Source organism: Vespa mandarinia, chromosome 1, assembly GCF_050613455.1.
Source record: "Vespa mandarinia isolate Hongniang chromosome 1, ASM5061345v1, whole genome shotgun sequence".
In the NCBI taxonomy this organism is placed as follows: Eukaryota; Metazoa; Arthropoda; class Insecta; order Hymenoptera; family Vespidae; genus Vespa; species Vespa mandarinia.
Window position 1 is genome coordinate 4,954,312 of NC_140810.1, and position 20,396 is coordinate 4,974,707.

General features: G+C 33.8%; 1 protein-coding gene across 2 annotated transcripts in view; it reads left to right on the top strand.

The window, feature by feature from the left end:
- LOC118444948 (rap guanine nucleotide exchange factor 2) overlaps positions 1-20,396 on the top strand; it is a 128,189-nt gene that overhangs the window by 7,571 nt on the left and 100,222 nt on the right. For both annotated transcript variants that reach the window (XM_035873762.2, XM_085662861.1), the window contains exon 2: positions 17,638-18,181. In XM_035873762.2, coding sequence (XP_035729655.1) covers positions 18,113-18,181 — 69 coding nt within the window. In that variant the 5' untranslated portion in view covers positions 17,638-18,112. The remainder of the gene's footprint in view (positions 1-17,637; positions 18,182-20,396) is intronic.

A 20,396-nucleotide genomic window follows, 5' to 3' on the forward strand; every position in this document is an offset into this window, starting at 1 on the left:
AACTCTTTTTCAGATTTTTCTCGGTACCATTGAATGATCTTTGATCACTAAAAAACTATAAGGAATAGTTTTGCAACAAAGCAAATTGCAAGTAATTCGCTCTTTTTCAATAAATAGAATTATTATTATCGTTCATTATTCCATAAACTTTTAACCCGACGTTTCTATATGTTCCTGCTAAGAAAAAAAAAAAAAAAATAAAAAAAAAATAAAAAAAATAAAAGAAAAAAAAAATCAACCTGAGGATATTAAATCGCGAAAAAAATACTGTAAAAGGAGGTACAAAAGTTTGATGGTTAAAATCCATTAAGAGTCTAGTCGAGGATCGATAAAAAGTATTTGTTGAAAGCTGAAAGGATTTAAAGAGAATGATAATTTTAAGTAGGTACTTAATGCTTTTAATTACTTTAACGAGCTGAAGAATGCGTTTTATATAAGACGTCGTTTTTCTTTACTTTTATAGTTTCATATACAACTGTACCTGTTTACGTCTTATTTAAGCGAATCACATTAGAGAGAAAGCGAGAAAAGTTTGACGTGAAAAGAAGCAAAAGTCATTTCAATTGAATCGATTAGTACATCGAGGCGCGAAACTTTTATTTCTTCTTTTTTTTTTTTTTTTCATTTCTATACGCGCATAAATGAAATGTAGAGACAGTTAGAAACGTATATACAAAAGGATATACGAGTTCGAAATAAACGTGCACTTAAATATACCAATGCCGTATGTCACGATTAAGATGGTCTACCGGAAATAAATAGGTTTTTGTGGTTGCATTTCAATGAGTTTTTATGAAGAAAGATTTACGAGTTTCTCCGCGTATACATGTGTTTACATATACATACATATACATGCATTCATATACTATGACATATATAATACTATGTAATACTATATATACATATATAATACTATATGAAATAAAATAATTGATTCTATAAGTACTTCTATAAATAAAAATCCGATGGAAATAATATCGGATGAACCAACGATTCCAACCAACGATATAGTTCGTTTGCGTTCATGAGAATCCTTTATTACGTTAAAAATAATTTTCTTAATAAGTTATTGCACAAATGTTCCTTCGTTTTTTTAAATTTCATCTAAAATGTATTCCATAAAAAAAAATTGTTGCCATTTAAAAAACATTAACGTGACCTCGATTTTTTTAATCGATAAAATAATATTTCTACCATTTTTATTTTTGTAATTTGTTAACACGATCGAACACTGATGACTTATTGTTTAAAACATTTCTTTCTTTCTTTTTGTTTTGTTATTCTTTTTTTTTTTTTTTAATCACATTATCGAAAGTACTTGAAAAATCGTAGCGTATATTGCGCATAACACCTTGTATACCTAAACATACATATCTACTTAATTGTCTACACTTAAAATCCTTACGGTCGTTGTCTTTCGAAGACAAGAAAGAAATGATAATGATCGAGGGCACTTTTTACGATTGTTACCTCTTTGTTTTCGTACGTTCTATCGGATGGCCTGAATATACCAGATTCACTTTATCCATGCGTTTCTAGGGCTTTCTCGTATAATTAACCATTAAAGAGTTTCGAAATGTTTCCGTTGGAGATCTTTCATCGTTTTAAAATTATTTCTCGGTTTGACGATTTTAACACCTCTTTGCATCTTATATGCGATTAAAGATGGACTCTTATATCGAAAATCGAGCTATCGATGGTAATCTCATGCATATTCGTGTTATGAAATATTTTCGAGTGAAAAATATTGAGAACATGAGTAGAAAGTCGGAGATTGGCTTTTAAAAGGCTAGAAAGTTTAGGTAAGGTTTAATAAAGGGAAATGAATATTTTTCAAATTATTCACCCTCGCATCCTTTGATTTCGTCCAAGATGGTAAACTCTAAGATTTTTTTTGTTTCTTTCCTTTTTTTCTTTTTTTTTTCTTCTTTTCTTCCTTCACGTAAAAAGGGCAACGGTCATTTTCGAGGGAGAGCACACTCAAGGTGCAGGTGTAACACAGTTGGTCAGGGTACGAATAAGGTGCTCGTTGAGAAGGAGAATGGATGCATAGAGATAGTAAGGAGAATAAAGAAGGTAAGGGGAACGTTAAGACAGGTGTTGCGGATAATAATGTCTAACGGAAAGCGTACAACTCGGCTGTGTGCAACTTGTCCGTGCGCGGTCTTGGTTCTACGAATGTACTTTTGCCCCGTTATATGCCATTTCTCGAACGTCGTGCCGTTCAATAGATTCGAGCAATGAAACACGATGTTCCAAATACACGAGAATGGAAGTCACGAGTTTAACTGGACGATCCGGACACGATCTTCTCTTTCACATTTTTAGGAAAAGTACTTTCACCTTCGTGACGATATCACTAAGAATCGTTTAACTTTTCAAACTTGTACATTCGAGTTATCGTTTATGTTCGATAATTCCTTTTATTTTATCTCTAATTCTAACTAATCCGATATAAATATTATCTTTCGTTTTTCAACATTTTTATAGAGTATAGAAAGAAAACAATAAAAAATGAATCCGACAAACGAATGGGGGATGTACGTTGTATCGTTGTAAAATTTTTTTAATCTATTAAAAAAAACAAAAAAAAAACAAAAAAAACAAAAAACAAAACAAAAGAAGAATGTACGAGAGCAGTTATAAAAGTTATTTTTTTTTTCACGTATAAATTGTTTCGAACGTAGAGATAAATGAACCGATTGAATAAGCGATGACACTTGACCCCTATATTATTTGATTAAGAAGATAAGCAAGGTTTCCGTTATTCTCTAAACTCCCTTGATAGATTATGCCGTAGAGGCTTCCTAAAGCCTACTTCGATGAACTTAACGAATATCCTCTTACTGACCGATATTAAAACCTATCTCTCGTTCTACTTTACATTATATAATTTTATCATGGACGATACCGTGCACCAATATTCATTCTCGAATGTAACGGCTTCTCTTTGCACGCTAGAAATTACAGGAGCTTTAAGCGGTTAGAATTTTGCGGTTCGTATGTTTTCCATCAAATATTTATATATGTATATATATATGTATATATACATTTAAAGATTTTCTTATGCGGTTTCATATAATCATATTCGTGATCCGGAGACACAATTTTCGTGCAATTTCACGCCAATTTCCTAATTCCTAGCCATATCCTGCTAGGGGAAAAGGATAAGATTGGGAAGACGCTTGAGCATCCTGTCCAGTATATTCGCTCGAAAAGATTGTACAGAGGCGGAAAGAATTTTACAGGGAAGAACCGTCAATTTCCGTCGAACGAGATTGAAAATAATATCGAGTAAACGACGAGCTAGGAACATCCCACGCAAATCGTGCGCGGGAAACGTTGGGGAATGAATAAATCGAGCCCTTCGCTCGAGGGTACCGAATTTCAATGGAGCCCTTTGAAGTACGTTGCAGCGATGCACTGACTTTATTGTCTCCAATTATCTTTGATTTTGTTTCTGTTTTTTTTTTTATTTTTGTTTTTGCTTTTTTTTGTCTTTTCTTTTTTCTTTTTCCTTCTGCAACCAAAGTGAAACGTTCCGCACAGAGTTAGATGATTACATTCCATCACAAACGAGCGTCAGTTAGGTGTCATTGTAAAAAGTTATGAGTATTACGTGCGCGCACGTAGAGAAGACATTCTCCACTCTCTTTTATCGTACTTGGTCGAGGGGAAAGGCATAATGTGTGCGTTTTATCGAAGCATATTCTCCTTCTTCCTCTTCTTCTTCTTCTTCTTCTTCTCCTTCTTCCTCTTCTTCTTCTTCTTCTCCTTCTTCCTCGTTCGACAGAAGGAACCGGAAGTGATCGTCTGAATATGCAGGAGGACACACCTTGATGAGGATGGTGTCATGCTGACACCTACTCTTTTATGTACGCATATAAGTATACGTATATACACGTACGCATGCACATATATAGACACATTTATCATTAGAAAATTTCGTCGACAGCATTACATACTCACATATATTCCTAATATATTCGAGCATGTGCATTATTATCGCGCTTCAAACACAATAACGTTTTCCCATTCAACCCCCTCTTTGTTTCCTTCGATCATCGAGCCGTCGAAATATTGTTTCTCTTGAACGTCAGTACGAATATTATCGATGCGTTTCTTTAGACGTGCAAATGTCATATCGCGAATGAAATTCACGAAAGTTGTCAATACTTTGGAATAATAGCAACGATAGAGTTACTTCATGTAATTACGAAGTCTCAGTAATCATGCGATACGATATATGATTCGATCGAACGAAGAGAGAATACCCTTTGAGAACGAAGTGTTGTTGTAATCTCATTGATGATCTATGAATCTTTATGCCGTAAAAATCGATTATTTTAAGTACTTGTTCGAACATCGATCGACGATTTTTTGTACTCCTTTTATTCTTTTTTTTTTTATCTTCTTCTTTTCCTTTCGATTCTTATTTTTTATTCTCGTATATGTGTGTGTATGTTTGTTGTTGTTTCTTTTTTTTCGCTCCACCTCGTTATTATTTAATTGAAACGTCAGATTAATTGATTGTCCTTCGTTGCTAGGATTTCTAGCCGCACGTACGTACAAACAACGGTATATACGTAAAAGACGATTAAATTTCCAACGGTGCCAGGTGGCGAAGCGTGGAATTCGATCGTGAGGCAGGTGATTCTCTCGCGTGTTCTCCTCCCGACTTCGCGTGCTCTTATTAAAGCCACCACTATCGATTTGTTAGAGGGGTTCACTGACCATACGAGTACCTACGTTCCGACTACTCGCTTTTATTTATTTTCTTTTTATCTTTATCTTTTCTTTTCGTTTCGTTTCTTTTCTTTTCTTTTCTTTTTTTTTTCAAATTAGAAAAAAAAAATAGTCACATTGTCGACGTTATGTTCTTTTCTCGGCGAAGATCATTTATGACGATAAATATTTTCAAGGAGATCCAAAAAGATATTTGATTAACGGAAGTACTTGTTTTATTTGTATTTTTTTCTTTACTTTTTCTGTGTTTAGTGTGTGTGTGTGTGTATGTGCAAATATTAGTATTTGTTTCGATAAAGTATCAATGTAGAAAGTATATATATATATATATATATATATATATATATATATAACGACAGAGAAAATATGAAATGGATAAGAGATATAGGAAATGCAATTTATTTTATTACATGGATTTACAACTTCTTCAGTTGACGAATAAGAAAATTTTACAAAGAAGAGTAAAAAGTTTATTATTAAGGAAGTTTCATATTGCGTTGTAAATTTTCGGGGAAAAAAGAAAAAGAAAAAGAAAAAGTAAAGTGAAAAAGAAAAATGAAAAAGAAATTGATAAAATAAGTAGATTAAAATGAATAATGATAATAACGAAACATCTTGCAATACTATTCGTATAATTGTTCTAATAATTATATAGCTACAATGATTCAATTTGAAATGAAAATTTAATACGAAAGAGAAACGTATATAGAAATCGAGGCATGATAGGCCGTCATGTAGCAGCGAGTGCCATCACGATTGTAACGCGTTACTTTGAATTATATGAGAGAAAGTGATAGTTACTTTCGAACAATTATACCATTGCCAAAATGAATGATAAAGGTAAAGCGTTAGTTACTTGCGTTATTTAAAGCGACGATTGTTTAGCGAACGATACAATAATACAGATTTCTACTTTTTTTCGATTGCGTTAAAACTTATTCGATCGGATCATTCACACGGAGTTGAATAACACAAAACGATTAAGAAATCCTGAGCAGTACGACGACAATGGAAAGGGGGAAAAAAAAGAAAGAAAGAAAAATTGCAAGAAGATGTATGGGCGACATTCTGTGCATTGTATGAACGATGCACGCGTACAAAACGCTTACACACGATGACTAATCGAGCGAGGATGTGACGACGATGTTCGAAAGTCAAATATTTTCCTATGATTATCCGTTTCCACATATCTTTTGTTCGTCCAAACGAAATATTCTTTTTCGACAAGATTATAGAGAAAACTTTGGGATTAATTTAAACGTGGCCTTGATTGATGATTTTCCTTTTTTTCATTGGAATAATACAGCAATATCTCATTTCTTTGGCCAGACGTTTTTGACACGAGTAAAATAATTTGAGTAGACGATTCCGTCACTCCCTTTCTACCCTCCAATGAAAGGCATAGGATTCGTTTTTTTTTCTTTTTTTTTTTTTTCTTCTTTTCTGTAGAGAAGCCATAGAATCCACCATATGGCAGTGACCGAGCTCTGCTATGTGAGCGAACGTGGCTGAGACAAATGCACACACGATCGAAAGTACGTAGATATGTATGTATGTATGCGTGCATGTAGCATGCTCGAAACGCGAGACATTAAGCTTTTGCTCGCATACGTCGATTATCCAGACGTGATATCGATTATTCGAACGTATGTAAATGTACATACGTAATGTATAGATATACTTTGATCGTATAGTTTAACTTTACGAGTTTCATCAGTTTTCATCGATTTCTTTGTATATCTAATAATTTTTCTCTATCCCAAATGATTTTTTTTTTATTGCATCATCGTCAAGAACAATAATCTCATTCACCATAATCACTTTTTTTAATTTAATCGAACATGAAAATTCGATATCGTTTCCAGTAATCGCCTCCCTTTTTTTCTTTTTCTTCTTTTTTTTTTTTCCTTTTTTTTCTGGTTACTTATTTAATAACTTTATAAGCGATATAGCTTTACGTAAGTATTATCATCGTACGAGACTTTCTCATGCCCTTGTAACGAGCGTATGGAATTACTTAATTGAGACCTCCTTATTCAAGGACAGTGATTCCAAGAGAAAATAACACACGGGACCTTTTCGACCTCCCCATTTTCATACCGTAACCATGCCGTGTAATCGACAGATGGGTAAACGGAAACGACGTTTTATTCATCGTTTTTCTTAACTAATACATGAACGTACATATAATATCATAATCAATAATAATATTCCCCTTGGTTTTGAATGTTTCGATCTTTACTTTATTATTTTTCCTTTCATTTGTATTTTTACTGAAAAGAAAATAATAATAACAACAACGAAAACAACAACAACAACAACAACAACACAATGACCTTTTAACATTAGATATCAATGTAAAAGATATCTTAGAGTATAAGAATGGATACGGCGCTTTTACTTTCGCAGGAAAATCTCATTTCCGTAGGAAAGTCTTTATCGTTTGTTTATGTTCTTTCTTAACCGTCAAGAGGAAGGAGGGAGGATTCCGTAGTTTTACGCCACGTGCGGAATGAATTGGAATTTTGTTAATGTGTTAATACGTGTGAATGTATACATTTGTGTGCGTCTCTGTATATGTGTATGGCAGATGGCATATAGGCAATATATGCAAACGCTTATCGATGCACCGCTATGGAATGCCTGCGTAAATGGTAGACTCGAAAACTCGGGGGTGCTGCAGGAGGAATAATAATACCATGAGAACTATCCCACGCATCGTGCCCGTTGTAGATGTTAAGAGGCTTATTGGACGTTTTCCAGCTCGAGGCCCATTCGTAAACCAGTCTGTTCCGATTTTCTATCCGTTCTTCTCTCGCGTACGTTCTTTTCCAGCGGAATTAAAGATTTTCCATTCTGAACGGGTAAAGCGCTCTTGTGTTACGACTCCATGAATTCTTTCTCTATCGTTCTTCGATTCAATAGGAAGATTTAACGTTTATAATATATATATATATATATATATATATATATATATATATATGTACACTGTATTATTGTATATTATTTAAAAACAGTTTGAAAATAAATAATTTTCGAATTCTTTTGGAATTTCATAATCATGTTATATAGATAATGAAATAATAAAGGGCGATAAATTAAATCGAACGTAAGGGATAATTTGTAAAAGCAATCGTTAGTAATCATTTAAAAAAAATTATAACAAAATTCGAAATTTGATTTTATTTATTCTTTAAAGTGCGTGAATAGATAAGGATAAGTTTTCATAATGTATTTTAATTCCACGTATGTCGTTATCAAAGAAGTACTCGCGTATCCGCGTAAATTGGTTCGCGAGAGAGGGTGAGTTTTTTGGGGTTCTTGGAAAAAAGAAGCTGACAGGCGGATTTTTCTCTCCCTTTGTAGCGTGTTACGGGCTTGGCGCCAGGGCTTTAGAGTGTACACGAAGTGCCGTTCTCCACACGAACGAAGTACCTGTCGCTGGTACCCGGGGCTACTACTACCGTTGCTGCTACTGCGGCCGTTGCCGTTGAAAACTTGAGGAAGCGGAGGGTCGTGAAGGAGATCAGAGGAGAGGGTTCTCTTCACCCTCGTTCGCCCTTTGCTCTCTCGTCCACGAACCGTTTCCAACGGCTTTCCCTTTCTACATTTCTGCACGAAGTTACCTCGATTCGAATAGTCTCGAGGCACGTTGCTTTAATAAAGTCTTTGCCACGACTATGGGGAATTAAAAATTCTCTCTCTTCGACGATTTGGAAAAAAAAACCTTCCTATTTTTTCTCTCCCATATTTATCCTGACTTTTTTTTTCTTTTTCTCTTCTTCTTTTTTCTATCTTCCGCGAAAGAAAGAATTATAAATGAAGCAGGTGCTTGATAATGTTCAAGAAATTAAACGAAAAACGGAACGAGACTCGGATGAAACATATAAATCGCCTAGCGGAACACATAGTTGGAGCATTGTTCATTGTTAACAAGATTTCTACGAGTCATTTATACATCTCTAACAATTGTTGCGAGTTCACAGAGAAGTGTGGCAAAATGACGTGAGACGATTAGTGGAAATCTTCTCAAATGCTTTTCGATTACCACATTACAACAGATCTTGGCTTTCCTTTTGCCTCTTTCCTGCCACGTTTTCTCTCCTATTCTCGTTTATACAACGACATCGATCATGTCGATGAAAGATGTCTTTCTCTCGCGTTGAAATCGCTTTGAATCTCATTAATAGGAATCACAACAAACGATCGTCGAAACCTAGATTCTTTCTAATTTTTTTCTTTTCATATTTCTTTTTTTTTTTTTTTTTTTTTTTTTTCTTTTTTACGAATTTGCTGCTTTTTACGAAGCCAACAACATTGAAGACGATCAAAGAACCGAGATAAATTATTTGTCAAATCTTCTGATCAAAGACCTTTTGATAATGAACGTGTGCCTCTTTCTAACGACGATTTTGTGCTTTTCAACAAGGATCAAAAGGTAAAAAATGTTAGAACTCGATGTAGCCGCGAGGAATAATAGGTGATGACGAAAAGAAGATGGGAAGGGTGCGAGGAACGCCGAAGGCGACTGCCACAACGTCGCCTAGTTTTATGACAAGAAATTTTTTTTCTTTCATCGTCCTTATAACTATCTGGAACACTGATGAGCAATAAAAAAATTCTCTCCTCTCTCTGAAATATTATATAAATTAGCACTGTTTTAAAACGGAAAACTCATCATCGGATACGAATAAAATACAAATATATATATATATATATATATATATATATATAAATGTGTAAATATGTAGATAATTCTTTTTTTTAATCTTTTTTTATTCTTTTTTCTATTTTTCTTTTTTTCTGTCTTTTTTTTTTTTTATTAATTCCTTAACGTAACGGAATACCTACTGTAAAGCTTAATTCCAGTGGAAATGCAAATTAAATCGTGTAACGACGGAATCGACGCGTTCGATAATCGGATCAGATAGCTGAACGAATGGACCTACGGTTGGAATGAGAACGAGGCATGATTTTACATTATACAGAAGAGTGAGCCGCGATGTTCGCAACTTGCCGAGTCGCAAGTAACGGGGGCGAACAAAGTCGAATTAATAGAATGTTATAAAAAAAAGTGTATTAGATAAGCGGGAGAAAAAGAGAGAAAGAGAATGGGGTAGAGAGAAAGAGAGAGAGAGAGAGAGAGAGAGAGGGAGAGGGAGAGGGACGGAGATGCATAGTCCGCTTAATGAGGATGTACGCATATTATGATGGCGTAGGTCGCTCATTGCATTTCTAATCTCGCTTAGTGAGGGTATGTTAGCGGTGTTAATGGTAACGATAGTGTCGATAAACTACGCTAAACATCCGACACTATTGACGACCGTGTATATACAGTAGGCCAAGGATCTTCTGATTATGCGAATATTATCATATCGTCGGCTAGTACGAAGGCGATCCTCTTCTTCGATCGTTCTTATTATCTATTAGAACGGTATTAGAAGGTGGACGACGCATGTTACGTTTCAACGCCTATTGACCTCTTTTAGTTCGACTTTCTAACGTTAATCTTCGTAATAAAGTCATCGGCCATTAACTAAAGAAAAGCAGCGTAACCATTTTGTAAATATATTACATACAGGATTAGTATATACACGTAATTAGATCGCTCTAATTATTTGCGTTGTTAACAGAACGATTTCGTTTTCTCACGTTTCGGATGACTCACTTCAGAAAGAGGTTTACAATGTAAATTACTTTTCTGGTATATTGCATTTATTTTGATTGATATAATTTTATTAAATTAATTGATTTTATTTTTGAAGAAAGAATACGTCTGATTCTTATTATTTTATTTTGTTTTGTTTTCTACGACTTTAACCGAAGTAAATTATTCGAGATAAATATGAAATTTGTGTCGCTTTGCCGATAACGGGAATGATGTTATTCGTGTTACTCAATACAAACAAAATATATAGATACACACACATACATAAAGAAACGCATACACATATACACATCAAACTGCCTACGTAATAAACAAGAAGATTTAGCTCTACGAAACTTTAGTGTCGTTAAAGATTTTGAAACGGTGGGTGGTGATATTTTCTTAACTCATAATACTTTTAAATGTATGCTAATTTATAACAGCAAAAAATATCATAAGACAAGTGTTCTTCAGCGAATAGAATACGGTTTATTGGTGGGTGACTCATTAATGCGCTAGCCGTGATTAATAATTAAATGCGCAAGCGACCGATGTGGATGGAGTCGTTCGACCATGGACATCATTTGAGAAATATTTGGATAGTGTATGGTCCTTTGAACGAAACCCTTGCATCTAATGAAACTTTTCGTCTCAAATCTTCCTTCCGTTTACGTAGATTCAAATTATACTCCGTTATGGTAGGTTTACGTTCTTTTACAAATCTTGTCCCCAACATACATACGTTAAGTGTACAACAGTTCGGTGAGTCAATTTACTTTGAAGTCAATTTTCTTTCAAACGACTCTTGATATAATTTGCCAAGTAATAACTCAGCATAAAATTATAACATTTATCTAAGGTTAAAATATTACATCTTTGAATGATTATTTCTTGAATTTTTTCCTCTTTTCTAATTTTCGATTTTAAACAATCGAATCGATAAAATGATTAATTTTAATAAAGCATTTTATAACGAACAAAGTATTTAGACATATCTAATGAAAATTTGTCTTGTTTGAATATTGATTTTCCTACTGGACGCGTTTCATTATTGGCAAATATTATTGGCAATCAAACGAATACGATTTAAAAGTAATTAAAACGATCGATGCGCATTAAAATCATATTTAAGTTCTTGTCTTATGTTTGATGACAACACATTATTCGCGATTGTGAAGTGGGCTTTATGTAACGAAATGTTTATTATTCGAGCATAATTCATATCATATCATCTCATATCGTATGGGTGTTTTCTCAATCACATCTGAGCCTGAATGAAATTTCTTTTTAAGACTGATGTAACATTATAGCGTCGAAGAAAATAATGAAGGATATTCAAAATATGAATCTTAAATCTTGAACGAAGATAGTCATCTAGTATCGAAAGTTTCGTCATAGAAAATGGAGAAATTACGAAATGATATGCCCTCCCTAGGCATAAGATTTTTTTTCTTTCTTTCTTGCTTGCTTTCTTTTTTCTTTTTTTTCTTTTTCTTTTTCTTTTTTTCTTTTATCTCTCTTTTATTTCTTAGGATCGCAGTAGAACGAGTTACGTGTCAGACAGAAGAAATAACTTAGTCTTATCGATTGGTACGATGTCAAATGTTATCGACATTTCGGTAAACTATCGGAGAATACAGAAATGTTTGGAAACTTATGATATCCGCTAAAAATCTTTATTTCTCTTCTGAGTTTGCCTTCATATTTCCGTTTGGTAATATTGTATTATTATAAACGAGAACCTTATCGATCATATACCTTATTTTGGCTTTCGACCCTTCGATATGGGCGGTACCATCGATGCATTATATCTTGATGATCGATTTAAAATCGGAAATTAATTACTTAAAAAGCACTTCGGCCTCATTCTCCCTACCTTCCCACCACCTCTCCCCCCCCCCCTCCTATCATGTATTAATGTTTATATTCTTCTATACCATACCGTCGAGAATTTAGGTATTCTGAAATTTGAAAACAAAAAAGGGGCACATTTGAAAGGACGCTGAAAGTACTTCGTTATTTTTTTCTGTGGAAGCAAGATATGTAACGGTGGCAGAAACCGCCCTGAGCTTTCGATGAGCTAACCTCAAAAGCGATATTTACTTGGCAGGTTCCGTTTCAAGAAGATGAAGAAGAAGAAGAAGAGAAGAAGACCTTTACGCACTGCCCTATATACCGTAGATATTTTTATCGGTGACTCGTTTACATGCGTCGTTGAAGATACATTTGAATCTTGGACCAACGCATCGTTCTTGTCAGAGAGAAAAAAAGTAAGAAAGAGAGAGAGGGAGAGAGAGCAAAAGGAATCTCTATATTCACGAGACATTTTTCAGTTTTATTCAAAATTCGTTTCTTTTTTCTTCTTTAATTCATTTTCAACCAAGAAACATGACTCACATTTTCTCCTTTGTGAGTCACATTTGAGTTAAGCGTTTTACGGTAATAACGAACTCCGTACGCGAGACATAAATTACGGAACAAACATTGGTATACCGTATTGTAAACGTATTAAATTATAATAAATAAAAGAACGAGAAGAAATTACAGTGTGTTATATAGCTCGAACGGTTCTTCGATCACGAAGAGATCCATCGCGTGGCATTTGAGATAATTTCAAAGCAGACTATGAAAGTCGGTTTACGCAGGCACTGTAGTTCGATCATCAACGATGACGATCTCCAGACGTTGGTAGAATTTTTTGTCTGTCATGAAAAGAGTCAAGCATGGTCTGGAATCGGTGTAAATCGTTGGTTCAGTCAAGACGCGTGCAGAATCCGTTTCTTTCACACATACACACACACACACACATATATATATATATATGTACGAAGACATACACGCGCGTTCATCTAGAATGCGTCATTAATCTTTTCCAGATCGATACGATCGTGACGTAGAAGGCTATAAATCGATAGAAATGGCAGATTTACGTGTAAACTCTGTACAATACTGTTTCGAGAAAGGGAAAGGAGAGAAGCTTGAGTCCGGAAACGCGTAAATCGATCGGAAAGTTTGGACGACTCATATCACCACGGGTGATGTCTTTATTATCAACAGTGGGCTCAGAGATCGTTTATCGGGGAGGACGGACAGCGATTAGTAAGCCGATACGCTTTACGTTTGTTCGACATGCGTGCATTTTCTGTCGAGACATTCCGTGTCCGCGCGAGATTACATTTACAAATGTTGGTATGTAGGATATATCAAATACATATTTATACTTATGCGTATATGTGTATACAAACGTGTGTACGCATACATAAACAGAAGTACGCATACGTAGACGGTATGTAGACGAGTTCCGAAGGAGACGCCGGTTCAGCAAGTTTCTTCTCAGAGGTAGATAGAGCTGAACGCATGTTGTGCGAACACGATGGGTTAGAGAAGGACGAAGGATAGGATGTAGAAAGAGAGAAATGAAAAAGAGATAAGAAAGAAAAAATAAGGAGGACTCCCATACTGAAACGATCCGCAAGGTCGACAGTGGTGGAGTCGTTTCTCTTCTCATCGCTCTAACTTTTTCTTTTTCTTCTTTCTCTCTTCTTTCTTTATCTTCTTCTTCTTCTTCTTCTTCTTGTTCCCTAATTTCTATTTTGAAATGTCTTTTCCGGTTGTGTGAGTACGCGCCACAAGTTTTCAATTGTTCAGTTAAATGGAACTAATAACAAGTAATGTATTTTCTGCTAACAATTTTTAATAAATTTTTTTTTTTTTCAATTATCTTTTTAGTTTATTTCCTCCGCAATACTTAGCAATATTCGGATATTATTAATGTCGTTGAATCGTAATGAAGTTCGTAAAAAAAAAAAAAAAGAAGAAAAAGGAAAAGGAAAAAAATTAGAAAACTTTTTGATGACGTTCGCGCAAAAACGTAAAACTTTTAGCGGTTATTATACGAAAGGATGGAAGATGGAAGAAGAGGAGTTGTTAGAGTCGTAAAGTGATGTAGAACTTTTGATCGATTGAGAAAAAAAATTTATTCGAAACATTGAAACTAGTCTCGTTTAGCTTAGTAATTATTACTTTAGAAAGAAATATGTTGGGATGTAAAGATATTAAAAAAAAAGAAAAAAAAAAAAGAAAAAATAAGTGTTAGAGCCTTTCTGAATATGGATGCAATTTACTTGATTGTGTTGCTTCCGGGTATACACGTGTTCTTTTTTTTGTTAGTTTTTCAAAACAACTTTTGCGACAAATTGTATCGCGTAGTTTCGATAAGAAGCTAATTGCTTAGCGTGTACATCGATTGTAGTTTACTTTATTCATCGACAATGTCATTGCTTGAAAAGTGGTGGAAACGTACACGAGACGGAACGACTGAGATCAATAAAGTCGTAGTTACATGACTACACTGTACCTGGTTATACGTATGTACTACATCGAGTAAAAGAAAAATATATAAATTATTCTTATGCATTTCATGTTTTCAATGTTAAATTCAAAGCGAAAAAATTTATTTAATAATATTTATCAAATATAAGTTTGCCTACAATAATCTAAGGACTTTTTGATGTTTCGTTCGCATAGATATTATCCGAGCAATTAGTAATTAATAGATATTATTAGAGCTAGATTTATTCGAAATTATCTTAATGCTTGCCAACGCGTATCCGAGAAATGCTTTTTAATACGAAATTAATTAACTCTAAGTTATTTCATTGTTTAAAATTAAAAATATATTGAACAAGAAAAGCTAAAAAAGAAACGTATATATATATATATATATATAAAAGAAAAAATAAATAAAAAAAGAAGAAGAATTGATAAGTTCTAGATTGATGGTATTCAATTTATCGAGTTTGTGACTTCATCGCGATACGTAATATTCGATATTGAAGTCTTCAATCTTTCTTTCTTTTTTTTTTTATATGACAGCAGACAATGTTTCAGGGTCGTGAATACGAAGCTCGAAGGAAAAGGTCGAAGATTAAAAAGCGTTCGTGTCCCGTCGAGAGCTTTGTTCGGAAAAGTCATTTCGGCTACGACTTATTATCAGTTTCTATACTTCGTCTGCGTTTTTCCCGAGACAGTATCCACGGAGTTCGTATTTTCTCTTGAACAATATGATCCATCATGGATTACTACATATCAACGAGAATGCATCCATCCAGAGTTGGAATTGTTCGAATCGATCGTTGAGAATTTACCGACGACATGACGGAGACTTAAATGCAAGGAATACAGAAATTTAAAAATAAAGAAAATCCGTCGTGGTTTCTTCTTTTTCTTTCTCTCTCTCTTTCTCTCTCTTTTGCTTTTCTCTTTTCTTTTTTCAATTTTTCTCTCTTCTTAATATCACTTTTTGTATTTGAAATTGATTCTATTCGGTTCATTATTAAAACATATTATCATTTTATGAACATTTATACAAATATTATTTACGATGTTTAACGATTTAAATAAGATAGAAATCTCGAAGGTAATATATTTCTTATATTTATGTATTTACGTCGTATTACATTAATGTATATTATGAAAGACACAATAACGAGATCTTAAATATTAAAGATAACACGCGTGTTACTTTTGATACGATAGGGGAGTTCTGACCCGACCTTATCCTCTAGTTTGAAATTAGTACGATAAAAAATTCAAGCAGTACGTCATCATTCCTCAAGTCGATAAGAATTACTTTGCCGTTAAATTAAGCGTTATAACTCCTCCGACGAAATTATATTACAGGTTTTACTTTGCCTTATACATTCTTATGGACGATTCTCGTGCGACTTTAAACATTAACGATTCCGTAGTTCGTATTATTCAACGAGAAGCGTACGCGCAATACATTTAGAGATACAAAGCGTCGACTCGATTATAATCTCTTCGTATAATAGGTTGGAGAAGTTTCGAGCTGCATAATACGAACCGTTACCGAGAATGTGCATATAATACGATAATGTCCCGAGCGAGTTGTCATCAAGCGATGAGTTGCAATGACTAGAAGTTCCTATGTGAAAAATGATATACATTTTAATGGAAGACACTTCGTATCTTTTGATATTTAATTAATCTTAATTCAATTGAATTAATCTAATTAAATCTTTAAAATTAGAAATTATATAATGACTTCCCATTAAAATTCTGTTAATAAATAAATTAATTCATTAATTAATATAATTTATCAATTATAATTAATAAATTATATTTCTTTATTTATTTGAATTTATTTATATAGATAGTTTTTTTGATAATTGGAAAGTCAATAAATATATATATATATATATATATATATATATATATATGTATATATATATATATATTTACATACAGTGTATATATATTTATCGTAATCGATTCAGTTTGCATGATGGTTGTCTCTTACATAAATCGATGGGTGCTTCCTCGAATGACAAATCGAAGTTACACAGTGAGAAGCAATCGGCGAGACGAAGCAAGACATCCTTTCTCTGCGCATCTAGAGTCTCTAGTTCGGTTCGTCTCTTCTTTCATGGATGGTCGGTTGTATGTACCAACGGGTACCAGAGTACGCGTATGACCTCGACTTGCCGCTTCCAAGGTAGTTAGGTATGTGGCTCGCGTGACGTTACTTATCCAAGGTCGGATGATGAACCGAGAAGTCGCAGGTCGGTTCTTCTATCGAGTGTTTTAAAGCTATAATACGTGAATTTTTAATGGAATTTAGAATTAGGATAAATCTTAAAAATATTCTTAGCTTATATGTATATAAAAAACGAGTTTTAATCTTGGAAGGATTTCTTTGCATTGTGATAGGTCGAGTAAAACGGTAAACGTTTGTTCGAAGAAGAAACAAGGAGAACAGTGAGTCTTTGTGTTGAATGCTTTGAACTCTCGACTTCTTCTTCTTCTCCAAAGCTGGTGCGATTTCGATATCTTTTGATACTGGAAATAGACATTGAAAGTAAACGTTTTCTTAATCCTCCTTTTCTCCAATTTTTATTTCTATAATACTTGTAAAAGATAATTACCTATAACGATATACGATTCAATGCACGAAAATACGAAAGAGAAACGTTATCTCGTTTAGCTCCAATAGTTCACTTGATAACCTTCTTCTGTATGCAACCGAAGCAGGTGTTATATACATACGACACTCCCTCGTCGATGTTCCTCAATATTCATTTATCATTCATAAATCTCTCATTCGGTTTCATTTATTTTTGCATAAGATGATCGATTTATCTGACTCTTGAATTTCGACGAAAAAAAAAAAAAAAATCAACGAACCCTTATTTCATCGGCATGCATTTTATTTTGTGTTTCAGATTTGGAACTGCCTAAATACGATCGGAGATTTTCAAGTGAGAAAAGAAATAAAAAAAAAAAAAAAAAAAAGAAAAAAGAAAAGAAAAAAACAAAACAAAAAAAAAAAGAAGTAAAAAATAAAAAATAAACGCAAGAAAAAAGCGTCAAGAGGACAAAAAAACAATCTTTCATCAAAGATGTCTCGCTCAATTTCGAATTCGAATAAAACTCGTTTATCACGTGTTTCATATTAAAACGAGATAGTCTTGTTACGCTTGATAACAATCAAGAGATAGAAACGAGAGAGGTCAGTCAGCAAGGATGGATAAGTAGCGGAAAATTTTACGAATGGCAGTAGAGGAGCCGTATTATCGTTAAGGAGGACTAAACCTTACGAACATTGTCGACTATCAGCGGTGGCGATGTTCGAAAAGAGTTCCTTCATTGAGAGAGTTGCTAGAGAAAGGCACGATAAATAGTCTTACGTGGGCTATTATGACGGAATACTTGGATCCACATTTCATCCGGGCACTTTGCCGCGATCCAGAAAGACGAAATCTTCAGGTAATCTAATGACAAACGATATTTTATCTTAAACATACTTAACGATGTAATACCATGAATTTTAATCTAATTAAGAATTCTTCCCAAATTATATATTAATAACCTTCGAAGGATACGATTAGCATTATCCTCTAAAGGATTATTTCTTTTTATATGTATTTAGATGTACGAAACTATTGTTAAATAAATTTCAAGGACTCGACATAATAATGTCTAACATTAGCACGAACGACGAAGGTACAGGGTCACTTCGATGAGTGTAGGTTAAATCGATCGAAGTAGAATTTCCTTGTAACGGATAACTTTTTACTTATAGATATGTATGCATAATCATAGGAAAGGTAAAATATACAGGAAGTAGTCGACCGTCCATCCATTTTTCTTCCAACGCGTGTTACGTCTGTCAATTGAGAGGACCACTTGATAAACGTTAATCCAAGTCTAGCCGAGAGATCTTTCCCCTTACTCGAGGATGCATGATTAAAGGTTCTCTCTCTCTCTCTCTCTCGACTAGAACGAGGAAATTGTCGATTTGTAGTATCTTCGTTTATACGAGAACGACAGATTCAACGATTACGATGCACGCAAACTCGTGGGAATCCACATTGACTTATCTTATAAAATTACATTTATTTTATCATGTTCGATCATTAAATTATAATACCTGATCCATTGTACGAATGTATTTTCCGATGTTCTCGTTGAATTCAGAAGCAAACGTGAGAATCGTTTAAATGAAATCTCAGTCGATTATTCCTCGTTCATGTATACGGTCAATACGTTCGCCATAATTATGTTCGATGTATTTCCATTTTTCTTTTTGTTTCCTTCTTTTTTTTCTTTCTTTTTTCTTTTCTATTTTTTTTTCTTTCTTCTCTTTTCTTTTCTTTTCTTTTTCTCTCTCAAACGAAGATACGAAACGACCTTAACGATGTAGGTACTTAAAGGTAGTTCGCTCGGACGACTCGCCCACGCGTTACCAATGAGCGATCGAGAAGAATACCGAGGTTGAGTGGCACTATCTCACGAACCATGATAGTAACATTCTCTTGAGAGACATTTCTTTTCATCTTTAACAAGGATCCTCTCTACCTAATCAAAAATATAAAACGTGTAAATGATAACAGAGCCTTGATAAGGAACATTGTACATATTACTATATATATATGTATAGTATTCTTATTCATCTTGGTGTGCGACCTTCATCACTAAAATCAACAGTCGTTATAACGTAATTTATGAGTTAAAGTATTCTCTCAGTAGAATTTTAATGGTTTCCAGTAAAATCTAGAGTAATTTAACGATCTTTCTTTTTTCTTTCTTTCTCATTTCTTTTCTTTCTTTCTTTGAATGAAATATAAGTACGATTTAATATCGCTATGAAAGTAGTCATTGTTTGTTGATTATTTTATAAATACTTCGGATATATATATATATATATATATATATATATATATATATATAAGTAAAATATAGAGTTATCAAAAATGATTGTAAACAATGTACGGTTACTGTTTTGACTTCGAAGATACATATCTACCGGAAAAGAACGATAATTCATAAAAGCTCGTTATTACATTTCTACGTAATGTTTACAAAGCGTGCATTATCATTTACACGTTTTTACATCTCGGAATTCTCTGTAAAGGTCGTAAGAAAAATAAATACAAACGATGAAACATTTGAAATATGTATATATATATATATATATTCTGAATATGATCGTGCGAATTTTATCGTCGTAAAATCAATCGAATTGATCTTTCGAGATCTAATATATTCAAAAGTATCGAGAAGACTTCATCGAAAATCTCAGAAAAAGTGATCTTGCGTAGTCTGTTCATGCGATCCGTAAGGCGAAGGTCGTCCGGTGTTCGCTCCAGTTTTCGTGCAAAAATAAAACGAGAAAAGAGAAAGAAATAATAAAAAAATATATATATAAGAGAAGATAGAAAAGATGGTACTTTCGAGGACGAAGACGCAGACGAACCTACCCTTTTCTTGGTAAGAAAAAGAGGAGGTTAGTTCTGAACGATTCATAGACGGTACGGCGCCTCTTTCGAAAAAAAAAAGAGAGAGAGAGAGAGAGAGAGAGAGAGAAGAGAACTTACGCATATGTATGTACGCTCGCATATTTATGGTCTTATTTTCTGTCTTTCACGGTCCGCGCCCTCGTTCGTTCCAAATTTTTATTTTGCAATATCCTCTCTTGCAT